This window comes from Balaenoptera acutorostrata, chromosome 19, assembly GCF_949987535.1.
Source record: "Balaenoptera acutorostrata chromosome 19, mBalAcu1.1, whole genome shotgun sequence".
Lineage (NCBI taxonomy): Eukaryota > Metazoa > Chordata > Mammalia > Artiodactyla > Balaenopteridae > Balaenoptera > Balaenoptera acutorostrata.
Genome location: NC_080082.1, coordinates 36,620,471 through 36,640,400, shown reverse-complemented (window position 1 = coordinate 36,640,400; position 19,930 = coordinate 36,620,471). Strand labels below are relative to the sequence as shown.

The following is a 19,930-nucleotide window of genomic DNA, read 5'->3' as shown; positions in this document are numbered from 1 at the left end:
TACTAAGCAGTTAAAACAAAATATGAGGGCATGTTCTGTGTACTAATATATGATATATGATTAAGTGGGGAAAAGTACTGATAGTATGCTACCTTTTGTCTAAAATATGAGAAAGTAAGATTATAGATTCTTGTTTGCTTTTATATGCAAAAGGCAACTCTGGAAAAGGGCATAAGTAATCATAGTAATTGCCTGGTTGGTAGGTGGTGGGGTGGATACATCGGCCACAGGTAGGAGAGAAACTTCACTGAAAACTTTTTCATAATTTAAAAATTTTTGAACCATATGAATTAATTGTCTATTAAAATTAAATTGAAAAAAGAACAAGGGGAAGGAAAACCATTAGGGTACATTCACATTTAAATTTCTCTGTATACCCTTTGAAAGTTGTATTACACTGTTTTATTTATAGCTCCCAGCTGAAAATCTCCTAGCCTTGTTACTTTGACCTGATTTGGGTAATTTGAAAACTAGAATCTAGACAGATGTACCTGCAGTGTTTTAATTACCATAGTTTTAAATTTTGAGCAAGATGGGGTGCAATATTAATACAGGTAGTGCCCAGCTCACCAGCAAGTTAGGCTATAAAAGTTTCTCTTCCACTGTTCACTTAAAAATGATTAAGATAGTAAATTTTATGTTATGTGGTTTTTTATCTCAATTTAAAAAACTGTTAAAAAACCCAATCTGACTTTATTCATTTATAGAAATGAAAGTTTTAAATCGGAATATTTTCAACTACAGGTTGTTGGTCCTGAATCATGTAGTTAAAATGACTTGTACAATCCTTAATAGCTTATAAAAATATGTATACATTTAGTTATGATTCTTTCCCTTTGTTAAAAATATCTTGTTTATATTTGCAAATATTTGTCCTTTATGCTCAAGGGAAGATTTGTATATTGCTAATAAAAATGTAACAATACTTTAAAAAAATATTTTTCCTCCAGACCACCAAATGAGTGCCAACTGCCTTCTTTTGGTATAAGGTGCTGTGTACATGCTAAGTGAGAAAAGAGCATGAGGCATCCGTCAAGGGTGCACTCTGTAATTATACAGACCACTCATAAGCATGAAAAAAGCCCTGGCAGAGAGATGGCAAGGGACTCATGCAGACAGCACCTGCTCTTGCTCATAGAGACAGAGACGTCTTGGCATCCTGATGTTTGGGGGACTTTATGGAGGAGACTAGGTTGAAAGAGTGGGCCAGGAACTGGATAAGCAGAAAGAAACAGAAGGAGCAGTCCAAGTGTAGGACAGAGGACAGAAACTTGAGATGGATATGATGAACTGCTTTTTTATTTTTTAGTGGAGTGTTCTAAGACAAACAGGGAACTGCAGGTAGAAGTGAAGTTGTAAAGGTCCTCAGGAAGTTGGGGCTTTATTTGGGAAACACTGCTTTTGGAGTATAAAAGGGATATCCTAAACATGACAAAAATATGCCTGTTACTCACCTGCCCACCCTTCCTCCCATTTCTTCATTCATTCAACAAATATTTTTTCACCACCTCCTTTGTGAAAATCACTGATACAAGAAAATTTCCCTAACCATGAAGTACAGAAGATGGGCAAAGGCAAGTGTGAAGCAGAAAGTCCAGAAAGCCTGTAACAGTGATCCAGGATTGTAGTCATGTTACTGGATTGATAAAAGGGCTAATGCTTTTTAAACACTTAAGAGTATTTGCCAAATATTTTATCATTACTGTAAATGGAGTATAACCGTTAAAAATTGTGAAACACTATATTGTACACCTGTAATTTACATAATATTATACATCAACTATACTTCAATAAAAAAAAGCATGTATATTATATTGAAAAAAAAGAGTATATGCCAGACACTGTGTTAAATGCTTATATATGTTATGTATTATCCTCATAACCCTATAAAGTAGGCACTTTTATTATCCCAGTTTACCAATGAAGAAACTGAGGCTTAGAGAGGTTAATTAATATAGTCACACAACAAAGAACAGTATAAATATCATTTGTTTAGCAGATCAAAGTTTGTAAATATTTTTATAGGCCCTCTTTTGTTTGATCCTCTGCCTATGTGTTAGCCCTCCTAAATAGCATTATTTTCATTTTATAGAGAAGCACAGAAGAACATAGAGAAACTTGCCTAGGCAGTCATTCATCAGACAGTAAGCACGTACCATGTGCCAGGCATTCTTCTAGGCAATAGACAAGATAGATCAAGGTGCTTGTCCTCAGGGAATTGTTTTCTGGTGGGGATAAATAACGGTGAATATATAAGTAAATAATATCAAATAATTTCTGGAGATGACAAGTACTGTGAAGTAGACAAAATAAGGTAAAGTAATAGAGGGGGGCTGGCCACGGTAGAAAATGAAGGCCTTTCTAAGGAAGTGATGATGGTTGAGACCTGTATAACAAGAGGGCCTCATGCAACAATCTGAAGGGAAAACATTCCAAGCAAGAGTGCAATAAGTACAGAGGCCCTGAGATAGGAACACAGTTGTCATTTTCAGTGGAGAGAACCCAGTGTGGCTAAAACATGGTGAAGGAGAGGAGGGAGAATGAGAAAGAAGAGGTAGGCTGGAGCTTGATTATGTAGGGACTTGTAGGCTATGGTAAACAGTTTGGTTCTTATTCTGTGGGCAATAGGAAGACAGTGGAGAGTTTTAAACAGGGTGTCTGTGTGTATGCATGTTGGGGGGGAGGGTGACATGGTCTGATTTACACTTTTTTAAAAAACCATCCTTGTTGCTGTTTACAGGATAGACTGTGTGAATGGTGGGGTAAGACTGAGGTAGGTAGAACAGTTAGTTGACCAAGTGAAAGATCATGGTGACTTTGAGTAGGGTGGTAGTAGCAGTGGAGTTGGAGAAAAGTGGTGTGTTTGAGATGTGCTTTGGAGGTAGAGCCAGTAGGACTTATTGGTGAGTTAGCAGTGCATTAGAGAGGCAGACAGTACACTGTAATGTTTAAGAGATAGATGAGATTGCCCAGATTTGGATCCCTACTTTGCCACTTACTAGCTATATGATGTTTAGATAAGTTTTTTGACCACTCTGCACCTCAGTTTTCTCCTTAGTAAATGAGGATAATTGTAGTAACCTACCTAATAGGGGTGTTTTGATCAGTAAATAATATGGCTACACAGTGTTCAATAAGTGTTGTCTTTTTTGTTTGTTTTAGTGGTTACTGGTTATGAGGTTTGAAAGAGAAAGAGGAATCAAGGATAACTTACACATTTTTGGCCAGATCAAATGAGTGCACAGTATGGCATCTTAAAGAGATAAGAAATAGTGGTGTTGGGAAAGCTGGACAGCCTCATGTAAATCAGTGAAATTAGAACATTCCCTCACACCAAATACAAAAAATAAACTCAAAATGTTTTAAAGACCTAAATATAAAACATTACACCATAAAACTCCTAGGAGAGAACATAGGCAAAACATTATCTGACATAATCATAGCAATATTTTCTTAAATCAGTCTCACAAAACAAAAGAAATAAAAGCAAAAATAAACAAATGGGACCTAATCAAACTTGAAAGCTTTTGCACAGCAAAGGAAAGCACCAACAAAACAAAAAGACAACCTATGGAATGCAAGAAAATATTTGCAAACAATGCAGCCGACAAGGGGTTAATTTCCAAAATATACAAACAGCTGATACAACTCAATAACAAAAAAATACAAACAGCCCAACCAAAAAATGGGCAAAAGACCTGAACAGACATTTCTCCAAAGAAGATATACACGTGGCCAACAGGCACATGAAAAGATGCTCAACTTTACTAATTATTAGAGAATGACCATCATCAAAAAGCCTACAAATAATAAATGCTGGAGAGGGTGTGGAGAAAAGGGAACCCTCCTACACTCTCAGTGGGAATGTAAATTGGTGCAGCCACTATGGAGAACAGTATGGAGGTTCCTTAAAACACTAAAAATAGAGTTACCGTATGATCCAGCCAATACCACTCCTGGGTATATATTTTGGAAAAAACAAGAATTCTAATTCGAAAAGATGCATGTGTCCCAGTGTTCACTGCAGCACTATTTAGAGTAGTCAAGACATGGATGCAACCTAAATGTCCATCGACAGATAAATGGATAAAGAAGATGTGGTACATATGTACAATGGAATATTACTCAGCCATAAAAATAGATTGAAATATTGCAATTTGCAGCAACATGGATAGACCTAGAGAATATCATACTAAGTGACGTACGTCAGAGAAAGAGAAATATTATATGATATCACTTACATGTGGAATCTAAAAAATAATACAAATGACTATATACAAAACAGAAGTAGACTCACAGACAGAAAACAAACTTATGGTTACCAAAGGGGGAAGAGGAGTGGAACGATAAATTAGGAGTATGGGATTAATAGATACAAACTACTATACATAAAATAGATAAGCAAAAAGATTTACTGTATAGCACAGGGAACTATATTCAATATCTTGTAAAGACCTATAATGGAAAATAACCTGAAAAAATATATATATATGCATAACTGAATCACTTTGTGGTACACCTGAAACTAACACAATATTGTAAATCAACTATACTTCAATTAAAAAATAAAATTTAAAAAAGAGAGATAAGACATACTTTAAGGGTGAGTGAATTTAAGGATGGAAATCAGTAGTTCAGTTTTGTCCATGATAAGTTTCAGGCTCCTATTAGATAACCAGGATCATGGGAGAGGAAGTGACAAGAATGGAACTTGTTTTGTGGGTATTTCACTTCTAAAACTTGCCCTCTTTCCACTCTTTGAGAGGCAGAGTAAGTGAGTGATTATGAGCACAGACTCTGCAGTCAGACTGCCTGGATCTGAATTCTAGCTCTGCTATTTACTAGCTTTATGACCTTGGATTAGTTACTTAAACTTTCTGTGCCTCATTTTTGTTACCTGTAAAATGGGAATAATGGTTTGTTAAAGGACTTAGATCAGTGCCTCCTCACACACAGAATGTACAATGTTCTGTAAAGTGATTGTTGCTATTGTTGTTACTTTTCAATCCTGAATGTTGCTATAGAAATGAAATGAGAAGAAGATTCAAGCAAGGTATTTTATGAAGGAAGGATTAACAGGATTTTGGTGACAAATTGGATATGGAGGGTAAAAGAGAGGAGTCAAAGATGGTTCAGAGGTTCTGAGCTAGAGTGAGTCTATTTGGGGTAGAGGTAGGGTTGATAAGGAGTTGAGTTTTAGAGCTATTAACTTTGAAAATAGCCAAAAGAAAATGTCCAGAAAGCAGTTAAAAATGTGGGAACTAGATAGAACTCAAGAGAAAGTTCAAGACTAGAAATATAGGTATGGAATCATCTGCTTAGAAGTGATAATGAAAGATACCAGAGTGAATGAGTTTGGTGAGAGAGAAAGAGAAAGAAGTGGGACGAATAGAAGAACAAGGACTTAAAGGGTAAGGACTTCCATCTCAAGGGCAAAGCAAGATAGATGGCAGAGTACAGAGCTAACAGAGACGAGGAAGGTAAGGAAATAGTGGTAGTCTATGTTTGAGAAATAAAGGGAGGGAAAACTGGGAAGGTGGTAAGTCATCTGAGGATTTCTTTGAAAAGATGTTTGGAATTATTTGGAGAAGAACTAGTCATGAAAATGGGATGGTGGATGGTCCTAATGCCTTAGAGTGGTGGAAGCCAGTGGGGTCTAGGGCAACATAGATGTTACAGCAAATCTCAACAAGGAAGAGAAAGCAGCTGCCCTAGGATAGGTGTGAAAACTGTAAGTACAGCTGCAGGAAATATTAGTGCCCTTCATTGTTACTATGTTTCAAATACTGTACTTGACACTTTGTTCTCCCTGAATCCTCAGGATTCTCCGAAATACTGGAAACCACCTAAATGTTATCAAAATAAACACGCCTTGAATAAATTATGGCACGCCCATATAATGTAATGTCTTTCAGCCATTATTTTTTAAACTAGGTAGATCTATACTGGCAAAGGAAGGTATCAGTGGGATACTTTTCTGTGATAATAAACACATTTGAAAACTTACCTATCTATTGCAATAGACTAAACTCAAGGATGGGCACTGGGTTGTATTCATCTTGTAATATCAGGGTCTAGCGTGGATTCCTGTATGTCTTAACTATTGGTCAAATGAATGAGTGCATACGTGCTTATAAAATGGAGAGCACTAGTACCACACTGGGGTTGAGTATGTGTGTGTGTGTGTGTTGTGCCTGTGCACGTGTGTACTTTGTGAACCTAAAAGCAGAAAATATTATAATATTATTAAGGAAAATACCATTCAGAAATAGAAGGTATTAATTATTATTAGGCAGTTTTCAGAGAGACTTCATTGGTTTAGACAGTAATTTTGGTGATTTGAAGAAAATTATGAAAATAGAGAAAAGATAGTTCCAACTTTGTCAGTGAAAGGAAGAAAATTGTTGGGGTGGGACTGGCCACGCACAATTCTTTCTGTGGGTGGAAATGGGGTGAAGCGTCCCGCTTGGGCTGGGGTTAAAGGCCTGAGCTCATTATGGTAGATGGTTTGTGAACTGGAACTTTCCGAAATGCTGACTTTTAAAATGAAAGAGTTCTTCAACCATCGAATAGTCACCTAATCAGATGCTCACTATGATTCAACATGCGTAGTGGGCATTTTAGATCCGAGTACTCTGTCATACAAATAGAAACAACGTTGTCTTAAACAGGCCTGTGATTCAAAAAGAAGAAACCAATTTACCAGTTAGGATCTGTAAGCTGCCTTATTTATTGTTAGTGGAATAACATCTGCATTCTAATATATGTATTCACTTGCTTTTTATTTAAAAGCTCTAATTGCCCTGAAGATTATAGATAATGGCCCACTCTAAGGTTACTGCTTTTGATGAATGGGAGATTTCATCCAAGAAAAATAAAGCTTAATGTTTTCATTTGTTAGAAATCTTGATGAGACTCTGAATAATTACTTTTTCTCATCCTTTTGAGTAACATCAACTTTTTTTTTTTTAACTTTTTATTTATTTATTTACTTATTTATGGCTGTGTTGGGTCTTCGTTGCTGTGCGAGGGCTTTCTCTAGTTGCAGCAAGTGGGGGCCACTCTTCATCGCGGTGCGCAGGCCTCTCACTATCGTGGCCTCTCTTGTTGCGGAGCACAGGCTCCAGACACGCAGGCTCAGTAGTTGTGGCTCACGGGCCCAGTTGCTCCGCGGCATGTGGGATCTTCCCAGACCAGGGCTCGAACCCGTGTCCCCTGCATTGGCAGGCAGATTCTCAACCACTGCGCCACCAGGGAAGCCCAACATCAACTTTTAAAGTCTTTATCTAATAAAAATAGAATTTATAGCATTTTTAATGTCTATTTATTTCTGTGAGGTTGTTCCATCATATTTTTCCTTATATATTCATTTAAATCACATTGAAGACTGCCTGAAATGGCATTTTCACGATGATTCTGGGAACCATCCTTTGACTGTATGTTATTTACTGCTGATATATGTATTTTGGTGTTTCTTGCCTTCTATCATACATAAATTCTACTGGCATATTGAATACCATAGAGAGGAACTGACTGATAGTAAATCAAATGTTTTACAGCATACTATTGGGAATGTTGGATTCATTACTATGAAGAAATTATATTTGATCACAATTTTCAGAGCTTCCTAATACTGTAATTTATTGGTGCTTCTTAATGTTCTGTATTAGTTATATACAAGCTCAAAATTGGATTCATTTTAGCAATGCATAATATATGCTATAGTGAATCTTTTCCACACACACAAAAAGTAGCAAATATCCAACACTATGTTTGATTAGAACTATTAAGCCCAACAGCTTGTATTTAACTAACACAGTGGTAATTATATAGTCAATTGGGTAGTTCATTCTCTACCGTAGAAGCTATATATTAGAATAAAGCTATTTTGATGTATCAGGTGCCAAAGGAAAATTGGCTAACAAGAAAGGGAATAACTTTATGTGGTGAAGATGTCAAATGAACAGTTTTAACTCACAGTCATTTTTTTAGAGAATACGTAAGTTAGGTTTTTATTTTTAGTTCCCACTCTTCCCTTCATAGTTAAATGATGGAAAATGACTCTCGGTCCCCAAACTACTCTTATGCATCATTCAAAATAGCCCTGACAGGCGAGCCCCTCCGGTAGTGGTGAGATTTATGGCTTTCCATTCCTTGGTGTTCCATTACTCTGTCTACACCATCAAATTGATTAGTAGGTAGTGGAAAGCAAGGAAAGAGAGGCAACTGCTTAGAGCCAGCTGGTGTCCATCATCTTAATGAACTGCTTAGAGATGGTTAATATTGTCCTTGATTCTCATTATAGTTGATGATGATCAGATCTTTTAAAATGTTTCCCCCCTCCCTTTTTCTGTATTACAGGGCCCACTGGAAAATGATTTGGTTGTTTATGTAGCGCTCATAGCAGAAAGCCAACGGTATGAAATCCAGATGGGTGGCGTGTTCTTTTGAGGGGGAGGGAAGGGGACTGATTGCTTTAGGCTTATAATATTGAGTGTGGTGGTAGAAATTAACTTCATAGACCCCTTCACAGGGTTTCAAGGATGTCACTAATGTCACTTTAAGTGCCAGAATAACATTCTTTTCATGTTTAAAAATAATTTTGTTTTAGTTGGTGTTAATATTAATTAAAGTCTGTGACCAGTGCCAGTGTTGCCTGGTGTGTAGTTCTGAGAAATTAATGCAAACAGATTATGGGGATCCCCCAAGTTAGTGCTTACCTCTCTGCCAGCCCCCAAAGCTCACAGCTGATGCTTTGTGAAGAACCCAAGAGGGCTCTGGATTCCAGTGCAGATGACATATTGCTGACATTAACAAATGAATAATGTGCTCCAAACTAGCATAGTCTTTCCCCTTTTCTCCTCCTCCTTCACCATTGTCCATATAAATGCATTACTGAAAATGTCTCTTTTTTTCCCTGTGTTTTTTAGCCTTCAAGTTTTCCTCAACACATATGGTATTCAGACTCAAACTCCTCAACAGGTAGAACCCATTCAGATCTGGGCCCAGCAGGAGCTTGTGAAAGTAAGTGATTCTGCTTCTTTACTGTCTCCTTTGTGTAGGTACTAGAGCATGATGATTAGACTTAGTTTATTGTCAAGAAGTATATTTAAAAATCCAATTCTAAGATAGGGTCATTGATCCAAAGTCTTTCTGATTAAGCTGAGAGACCCACTTTATCGGACACTGTTACTGAAACACAACTGCATTGTGTGTGCATTATATTCATAGGTCTTGTTGATTTCTGCTCCTTGCTAAAGTCTATTACTAACCTGGACTGACCACTTAAATAACAAATCAGCCTTAATTTTAGTAGTGGTGTATAAAATTAACCTTTACATTTGATTTATTTTCCCTTTTATTAACTATCAAAGAAATCTTCTCACCTAAATATTATTGGTAATAACTACTTCCTTTTTTCTCTTGCCTTACTATTTGGAGTCTGAAGTAATTCCTACCCTCTTTGGTTTGCTAGGTCTCAAAATAGTTATAAAGTGACATCTGAATTTATCTTTGATGCAGTTACATACCTATTGGATTGGATTAAAAGATGACTTCTGAGGCCTTTTGTATGCACTGCCCTGCAGCATATGCCTGAGTTTAGGAATATTACTGCTCATTAGGGATGGGAAATTGTTGATCTCCACTAATTATTTTTAAACCACTGTTTTTATTTGGTAATCATTAAAAACAGTACAGGAACAAAGTCCGCAGTGTTTGGTGGAAATGTTTAGAATAGTCTCTCTCAAGTGATCAAGATTAAGTCAGTTAAGTTGATAAAAATGTTTTTGATTAAAACCTTGATGTTACAACAAAGAATAAAAGCTCAGAGAAGTGAGGTGCACATTGCAGGGAAAATGCAAGGCCCCAGAGTTGTTGCTAATCAGACTGGACCTCATGCATTGGCAACAAAACCAGAACCTGGGTGTTAGGTCACCCAGAGCACCAGCTCTTCAAAAATCCTTAACAAATTAGAGCTCTTTTCTCCCCCTCGATTAAAGAGACATGGCTAAAAATGCAAGGAACCCTGGAGTAGGTAACACTTTAAAATCACACTAAGAAGTAAATGATGGAAAGCTAGATTTATTTCATTGTAGAAGAGGCTAAATGAGGCCAAGAGGGAAGTAAGGATCCACAAGGCAAAGAGAGGAGGAGAAAATCTAAGGTTGTAACACTGTGCACTTATCATTCAGGTGCAGGCTGTATTTGCTGATACACTTTCATGGCCTCTTACTGAAAGCTCCAGAGAATGGTAACAAAGGTTATTATTCTTTGACAAACATGCTCTCAAAACAAATTAACCTGAATCTGTTTCTTCAGGCCTAATGTATATTAGCACCTCTTTCTGGTAGCATCTCTACTCTACCAGACAACATTCAGTCAAGATTTAAAAGACCAACATGGCTCCAAATAACTTGAATGTGGCATTTTATTCATTCATTCATCAGTAACACCTGCTCTGTGCAGAGTACTGTGTGGGGCACACAGATAAAATGACTCTGTCCCTGTTCTCAGTCGGTGACCTCTGGGTCTGTTGGGATGACAGAAAAAATAGTTAATGACAATCCACTTTGATCAGTGCTATGATAGATGTTAGTACAAGGTGCTGAGGAGTCACAGAGGTGGTAGGAAGCATTCTGTTACAAAGTGAAGACTTATAACAGGTCCTGACTTATTTTATACTTTGTTGTTTTAAAAATGGCATTAACGCATGATTTACAATTTGGGTGTGTGTTGTGGCTAAAAAGACAGATTTGTGACCAGGAGCCCAGCTTCTCTGTGCACGTGTCAGGATGGAAAATTCTCTGTGGCTACAGCCTCTGTGTTTCAAGCTAGCTGCATTTTGGGATTCACCCTCTAAGATATACTGCCGACTACACTGCTTCTTATAGTCTACCTTTTAAAAGTGAAAATATTCCCTCAAATCTTAGTTAATACACATATTCTTATGCCAATGGCTGCTTATTCTCTTCTGAGAAGTTGCACCCTCCTTCAGCCCACTGAAGAGGGTGTGAGGGCAGCAGCTGAGGGCAAGGCTTTCACTGTGTGTGGTTAATGTTTCATAATGTGGTAACTGTGGTTTGATTTGCCTCATGGGAGATCTGAATACAGTGCAGATCTAGAAAGAAGTATTTCTGTACTTCCAGGTGGTTTGGTCCCTGCTATGTGTTTCAGTGCATTAAATGATGTGAATGTGTAGGGATGGTATTATCTGTACCCTAGAATTCAGGGAACGTTCTGCATCTGATTACTTAATTGTCATAGACCTCTACCATGGTTCAGAAAGTTAAAGAAAATGCTTTTACTGTAATAGAGTAGTATTTAAAGATTTCCTTTAAATCTACCTAGATCAGTACATTTTAACTTGTGCATGGTTGATTAATATAATCATTTGCCTAAAAGAAGAAATCTAAAGTAGTTTAGACATAAATATTAATTTAAGGGAAAGTGGTCTCCATCTAGTGCTGTGCACTGTAGTTTCAGTGTAGCTAAACAATGCTATATAATGCTTATAGAGTACTTTTTCTAGCCAGTGGACTTTGTCTAAAACCACTGCTGTTCCAGAATTAATATGCACAGCACATGTGGCTCAGGAGGACATTCACTTGCTCCCTCATTCATCCATCAAGTATTTCCTGAGCACCAGTTGTATGCTAGGCACAGTGCCAACTCAGGGGGTGCTATTTTCTAGGAACATTCAATGCAGAAGGAGAAGGAGACAGAGCTAACTCTGACATACATGTGTGTACCATGGCAGAATGAACAGAGAGCTCTGGTGATGACATTAATTTTGTATACGTTGAGGTTGATATTTGAAATCAGTTCAAATGATAATCAGTAGATTGTGTAGAGACAGTTGGTTTGATTTTCCATTAGGTTAGATTTCTACCTCATCAGATACAAAAATAAATTCCAGACAGATTAAAGATTTAAATATTTTTTAATGATTTAGATATAAAATCACTATAAAAAAAAGAATAGTAGAACAGTTTACAACTGTTGTGAGGGGAAGTCCATTCTTAGAGTAACACTAGTGCCAAAAAGCGATTAAGGAAGTGATTGACAGATTTAACTAAATGTAGTTGAAGGTAGCATAAACAACTGGCACCTCAAAGGTGCTTGTGAAATTTCCTAGCAGAAAAATGTTTAGATTGAAATACCAAATGCTGAAGTGATGTTTGAACTACTATGCAGTCATTCTCACATTTCATAACAACATTGAAGATGAGCAAATTGAGTAAAATATTTGATAAAACGGTAATATTCTTAACATACCAAGATCTTTTACAAATGAAAAAGAATGGCAAATGCCCAGTAGACAGGGGAAAAAAGGAAAAAGTGCATAGAACATACAAATAGCTATTAAATATATGGGAAAATGGTCCACCACAAAATATTTGAATACAGTTGTTTAAAACTAAAATGAAATGTCATTGTGACTCAAGAGAATGACAAAAATGGCCTATGCACAGTTAATGTCGATGTAATTGGTCCATTATTTCTGGAGGGTGACCAACCTGGCAGTATGTTTGAAAGAGAATGTATATTCTCTTTGATCCATCAAGTCGAAGAAATTATCCTGCAGAAGTAATAGTATACTGTCCAAAGTTGGTTACAGAATTAGTTTTGAAATAACAAAAAATTGGGAGCTACCTTCATCAGGGGATCCATGTTAAATAGGGTAAGGAGACTTCTTGATTGGATTAAGTGCTCGGCTCTGGCACTGATTAACTCCTAGTTCATTCCAAGTTTATCTGTTTTTACTTGTAGAAAAACAATATTAAGTTTAAAAAAATGGAACACCAGATTATATAGTATATGAACCCATTTATGTAAATATATATACATATATGTGTGTGTGTGATATGGGTATTTATCTATGCACTGTTAAAAATCTGTAACCCTATCTTATGCTTCTGGTGTTTCTTAGGGATCACACAATAAATTACACTCCTTTTAACACATACCAAAGTGAAATGGTTGTTGCCTAAGGGGTTACGGGAGTAACAGGACCATTCACTTGTAGCATATGGATTAAATTTTTCATAAAATTCATATAATCGGAAAAATCAGTGAAGACATTTCCATGTTGGTGGGAAATACTTGAAGGTGGGAATCTGGTAGAAGTTATGTAGCCCTGTTTTTTAAAACTTTATAAAGAGTCAAAATTTTTATCACAGAGGAAGCATTTGTTTCTCTGTGTGCTTGTATGAATCAGATAGAGCCATGCAAGTTATAAATTCATGACATGACAGTGTAAGAACAATGTCAAATTTTAGAATGTTGCTAAATGGATCTGCAAAAGTTTTGCTCTCAAATCTCCCAGTGCCCCAAAATCTAAGTTGATGTCATCAGCTGGCTTGTTTTCCTACAAGTCCATTGAATAAAGTTTCCCTGGCCTCTTTTTCTCTGGAGAAATAGAAATTAGCAGGGCATTAGTCGAGGGGGGAAAAGGGGGCAAAAAAGGAAAAGCATGAATTTTTGTCTGGCTCTGATTTACGCATTTGTATCTTACAGGCTTATTTCCATCTGGGGATCAATGAAAAATTAGGACTCTGCGGAAGGCCAGATAGGCCCATTGGCTGCCTCGGTACTTCAAAGGTGCTCATGAAATTTCCTTGTAGAGCAGTGTTCAGATTGTAATACCACAGACAGGAATGATGTTTGACCTGCTATGCATCCATTCTCACATTTCATCATATACTTGGGCTAATTATCTGAATTATTATTTTCTACAAGTAAATATCAATAATTAGTTTTGTGTGATAGTACGAACTCTTCTAAAAATAGATAAGCATCTCACTGCTCTATTATTTCTGAGCCTTGTAAGATACCTGATTATAGTAGTATTTACTCAAACGGAGGCTTTTTCCCTTATAGTAGAGGTGGACTACTTTATTAGCATACTGAGTCAATCAAGAAGCTGTACCTTCTTAATATTATGTAGATTTTATAAGATTATTTTGTTTGCTTATTCAGAATTAAACATCAGTTTTAATTTTTATTAGGACTTGTAGTACTGTACCTTTGCCTTTGGTCTGTTTTATTTATTTATTTATTTATTTTTCTTTTTTTTTTTTTTTAAATTTATCCCTTACAGATTTATCGCATTCTAGGAAAGACTGTGGTTTGTTACCCTATCATCTTTGACCTAAGTGATTTCTACATGTCTCAAGATGTTTTACTGCTGATAGATGACATAAAGGTAGCTTCAGAACACCTTTTAATTGAAATGGGATGACTTTGTTTCTAGTGATTTATATGGTATGTTGTTAAGTTAAGTGCTCCTGGGTCTATGATACTGGGTTAATACAGTATCAAATATGAAAGTAAAACAACATCTGCATAGCTTTGGGGAGTTAAATTACTTGCAGCATTAGAATAATAGATGTGTTCTGTTTTATATAAAGTTGTATGACTTTACTTGTCTACCTTCTACAAATGGAACGAAAGGATATATACTGTAGTTGTAAAAGCAGAGGGGGAGCTGTTTTGGAAACCATGTTCATACGACAGTAAGTTTATCCCTTTTTGAACAAAAGTTGAGTTACCAAAATGATTTTATCTATGAAGAATTTCAAGTAAAACCTCACCTAACTCATTATACCCACTCAGTTAAAATCTCCTCCACTCCCTTTTCCATTTGCAGAGTAGAAAAGCTTAGGGTCATGGCCCAGAGCATGAAGTCTGGAGCCAGATTTCATTTGTTAAAATCTTGACTCTACTGTTTACCAGCTCTGTGATCTTGGGCAAGTTAGTTAACTTCTCTGTGTCCCTGTTTTCTCATCTGTATAACTGAATAGGGCTGTCCTGAGGATTAGGAGTTCATGTACGCAAAGCCCTCAGAATAGTGCCTGGCACGTAGTGAAGAGTTATGTATGTCTTTGATGGGATGATGATGATGATAATGATAATAGAAATTGAGTCAAATAAAGAACTCTTCATGTTTCCAATGGTCTGTATAGATTCATCCCAATCTCTTCTACCTGATGTAATATAAATCTACAGTAACGTGGAGTGAGAATTAATCTTCTGGATGATAACCCTGGGTTGATTTTCCTTCCCTGGGACCATTCTCGAACTGTGTTTATTAGGCCTCAAAAAAAGGGGGGGGGGTGCAGCCTTAAAACATGTGTGATCTGACTATTTTTAAGAACGAAGTTTAAAATCAAAATGGTTTCTAGCTTAACTTGTATGTATTAGAACATTTCTACCCCTAAGTAGTCTGTCTTATCCAGGGTTTGATTGTGAATTATCTTGATATAGAAGAGTTTTGCTGGCTCTTTGCCACTAATGGTTAAACATCCTGATCAGCTCAGATACTGTGCCATTACATCCTGCCTCATTCTTATGTTTTAATAGAATGCACTACAGTTTATTAAGCAATACTGGAAGATGCATGGACATCCACTTTTCCTTGTTCTCATCCGGGAAGACAATATAAGGTAGGTGGATGAAAGAGTTGAGGTGCATGCATCTCGTCACCATTAACAGTGTGAACCCTTTGGAAGCAGGGCCTGCTTGTATTTTTATATCCATCTCAGCGTGTGACAGAGTGTTTTGCGTATGTAAAGGGTACTTAGTACTAGATTATTAATTTCTCATTCTGTTGTTAATATGCACATTTTGTTTATCTGTTTATATTTTTCAGAGGTAGCCGATTCAATCCCATATTAGATATGCTGGCAGCTTTTAAGAACGGAGTGGTTGGAGGAGTCAAAGTTCATGTTGATCGTCTACAGGTAGTCTTCTGAATTTCAGTGTTTCTGTTTCCAGCACAATTAATCCACAGATACAGCTATGTTTCTTAATTATATTCTGTGGAAGGTTTTTGTCTGAAGGTTTTATTCTCTGTCTACCTTCCCGTTCCCATTGTCATCACCCCGTTTATCTGATCCCTCCAATCTGATGCTTGAGCAATTGCAGTGGTTTCCCACCAGAATTTCAGACTTTAAGAGATCATCTCTGACCTCAGTTTTGCATTTGAGGAAGCTGGGGTCCAGAGTGGTGAAGTGACCTGCTGTATAATCTCAGGTTCTTTGACTCCCTGGTCCAGTGCTCTGTTCCCTACCACACAGTGACATCCAACCTGGAGATAATCCTTGTTCCATTCAGAATTTTCCAGCATTACTTTCATAGCTCCTAAATAACAGAAGCCCTCTGTGGTTCCCTATAACCACAGCAGCCTCTCTGCCCACAGTTATCTCCTACTAAACATTCTTTCTGCTTCAGCCGGTACAGATTACTTACTGTGCTCTCGGCTTTGTGAGGTTCTGCCCCTTTCTGCTCGCTCCATTTCCTCTGCCTGGAGTAGCTTGGCTTCTTTCAACATCACTGGGCTTTGAAGTCTTACCAAACTTTAAAGACCAGTTCTGCAGAATCACTCAGACCAGAAATGATACTTTTCTTTTTTAATATCCTTTTATGACCTTTAACATAAACTATTCAAATTGTAGTCCATTATCGACTTATTTCCTTTAAAAAGTTGTGATCATTCCATAGTCTTTTATGTAGTAGATACTCAATATTGAGTAAGAAAGAGGAAAATTTATAAAGAGGGACCTATGTAGGTAATGTGGTAAATGGCATGTTTACATAATCATTCAATGGTGCTTGTATTGGCTTGGCCAAAAAGTTCATTCGGGTTTTTCCATAAGATGTTACAGAAACGAACTTTTTGGCCAACCTAATATTTTGCATACTTGATTGATTTTTACCTAAGTTTTTATCTTTTCCCCTTATTTTTTATTGTTTTGTCTTTTTTGTAATGCTTCGTGGGGCAATTTCTTTGTTATTTATCATGTAGCTCCTGAGTTTTGTGTTTTGGCTATCATGTTTTTAATTTTCCCTTTCATAGCATCTTGTCCTTTTTTTCCTGGGTATTATATTTTGTCTTACCCTTCTGAGAACATTAACTAGAGAGCTTTGGAAATTTTTCCTTTCTACATTATCTCTTTCAGGTTTTTTTAAAATTTATTTATTTTTATTTATTTTTATGGCTGTGTTGGGTCTTCGTTTCTGTGCGAGGGCTTTCTCTAGTTGTGGCAAGCGGGGGCCACTCTTCATTGCATTGTGCGGGCCTCTCACTATCACAGCCTCTCGTCGCGGAGCACAGGCTCCAGACGCGCAGGCTCAGTAGTTGTGGCTCACGGGCCCAGCTGCTTCGCGGCACGTGGGATCTTCCCAGACCCGGGCTCGAACCCATGTCCCCTGCATTGGCAAGCAGATTCTCAACCACTGTGCCACCAGGGAAGCCCTCTTTCAGGTTTTTTTTCTCTGTTTTGGGGGGCTCAGTCTTTCATGTTGGAGACATTTGTCAGATGTCTGGTAATCTTTAGCTAGCCCTTCATTTTTAAGAGTGAAAGAATAAAAAGTTCATTGGAAGCTGCATGTTAGGGAACAAGGATCGTTGTCATGATGAATTTACTTGTAAGGTAGTCTGGTGGCAAAGGCCCTTTTTGCTGGGGAAACCCAGGTGCCAATATCTGGAGATTTTTTTCTCCTCTGCTCTTCAGTTTCCCCAGAAAATAAACATATAGCCTTCTGCTTGAAGGACATACATTTTGCTTCCATGTCCTGAGAGCAGGGTTGGGGAGGGGAGCCAGGGATGTTGCACTGTGCTCTATATTATCAGAAACATCTCTCATTGGGACAGCTGTTTCACAAGTTGTCTCTCTCTACTGATGCAGATTCAGAAGACAATAAAATAGTACATTATCAAATTGTCCAGGATACTTACAACAGCACAGATTATTTTCACGTAGACAGCACAAGTGGCTTAATTCTGACAGCACAGATGCTGGAGCACGAGTTCGTGCAACACTGCACTTTGAAAGTCAGAGCAACGGATAATGGCTTCCCATCACTAAGCAGCGAAGTCTTTGTTTATATCTACATCTTGGACATAAATGACAGCTCTCCAATTTTTAATCAGCTCATTTATGAGTCTTTCACTTAATCCATTGTTTAATCTTTTTATCTTCTGCTCTCTGCTGTGCCCTATATATACCCTTGAGTACAGAATCTTAACCAGAGAATAAGCCTCTTTCCATCTTGTAAAACTGAAACTATACCCATTAAACAACCCCTCATACCCCCATACCAACCTTTGTCTTCTCTTTAATATAGTAAATAAAAATGGCACCTATGTAACTTCTCTGGGATTTTATTTCAGGCCCTTCCAAATGTCCTTAGCCTATGGTCCACAATCTCTCTCATCACTGGGCCTCAGCGTCGCTTCCTAGCTGTATCACCCAGGACATGTCTTCATGCAGTTCATTCCCAGCCCTGCTTTCTACTCCCCAAGTATACTGAGTACTTTAAAAATCTTTAATGAAATTTATTTTTGTTTTCCTGCTCATGCTGTTACTGTATTCTAGAATTGCCTTTTTCTTTTTTTCCTTCTAAGTCATACTTTAATTTTATAACTTAGGTCAATGTCACCTCTTTAGCAAAGTCTCCAAGACTGGAATTAATTTCTCCTTCCAGTGTGTTTCTGTGGCATTTTCCTTGAGCTTTGCTGTAGCTCTTATTTTAGGTATGGCTAGGTTCTTGTGTCTGCTTCTCTGTGTCGATTGAAAACTCTATCAGACCAGGCTTTACTCATCTCTGCATTCCCAGAGTACTCTGCTCACTACTGTTCTCTCTGTAAGAAGTATGTAAATATTGGTTCATTGATTCAACAAATGTTTACCAAGTGCCCTCTCTAGGCAGCAGAGATATAATGGTGAAAAAAATATATAAGGTCCCTGATCTCATGAGACTTATTCTAGTAGGGGAGCAGAACCAAAAATAAAGCCAGATAGGGGGCAGAATAATGGGGTGGAGTACAGTCTTGGGTGGTATGTTCAGTTGGAAAAGGCCTGGTGGGATATAATTGAATATCACTGAGCAGGATCCCTTTTTGAATACTATATTGCATTTGACACATATGTATCAATATTAAGTTATTTAATTACCATCGAACCGAGGTATTAATGCCTAGCAAATTAATTACAATATTTTTTATAAAACTAATTCAGCCAATATTTTATAATACCTATACATGGAGTATAACCTTTAAAAATTATGACTCACTATATTGTATACCTGTAACATATAATATTGTACATCAACTATACTTCAATTAAAAAAAAAAAAACTAATTCAGGAGGCTGTGCAACCAACTGAATTTTTTAAATTGAAAGCTCTAAAGCTTATTAATGGAATGGAATCTAGAACTTGTCTGTTAGTTCAGATTAAATGTTTACTTTATGAGCTGAATTAAGGTGGGTAGGCTAATAAAAATAGAAAATATTAAATCAAAATTATTTTTCTTATGTTTTCAGTATTGGCTATCAGCTTTGAGAGTTAAAAATTCTTGACTCTTTTTTTTCATAACCCACATTACAATCCATTACCAAATCCAATTTTCCCTACCCTCAGATTACATCCAGAATCTAACCACTTCCCTTCACCTCTAGCACTAACATCATGGTCCAAGCTGCATCATCTGTCACCTAGATTTTTATAGTAGTCTCCTAAATTCCTATTGGCCATAACACAATTATTAGCTTCTTCCTACTCTACCTGGTCATAGGGCAGTTAGATTATGTCACACATCATAAGCCTCTAATGACCTCCTCTCTCACACTAAGTGAAAACCAGAGTTCTTCCAGTAGTGATGCCCATGGTCTGGACCTTCTTCTCTGACCTCATCTCCTACCATTCTCCCCTATCTACTCTACTCAGCCACACTGTCCTTCTTACTACTCCTAAAACATACCCAGCATGCTCCTGCCTCAGGACCTTTACACTTGCTGTTCACTCTTTCCTCAGATCCATATTGTTGACTGCAGTGCTTCCTTCAGTCTCTACTTACGTGTCACCCTATTAGAGAAGTCTTTTCTAATCCCCTATAAAATGGCAAACCTGCCTCTTCCCTCTTCTC

At 37.2% G+C, this 19,930-nt stretch overlaps 1 protein-coding gene across 4 annotated transcripts in view; it reads left to right on the top strand.

Annotated features, from left to right (window-relative positions):
- Positions 1 to 19,930, top strand: part of PHKB (phosphorylase kinase regulatory subunit beta) — a 194,881-nt gene that overhangs the window by 135,291 nt on the left and 39,660 nt on the right. For all 4 annotated transcript variants that reach the window (XM_057533263.1, XM_007167634.2, XM_007167636.3 and 1 more), the window contains 6 exons: positions 8,362 to 8,417; positions 8,931 to 9,024; positions 13,519 to 13,602; positions 14,102 to 14,206; positions 15,364 to 15,446; positions 15,653 to 15,743. In XM_057533263.1, coding sequence (XP_057389246.1) covers positions 8,362 to 8,417; positions 8,931 to 9,024; positions 13,519 to 13,602; positions 14,102 to 14,206; positions 15,364 to 15,446; positions 15,653 to 15,743 — 513 coding nt within the window. The remainder of the gene's footprint in view (positions 1 to 8,361; positions 8,418 to 8,930; positions 9,025 to 13,518; positions 13,603 to 14,101; positions 14,207 to 15,363; positions 15,447 to 15,652; positions 15,744 to 19,930) is intronic.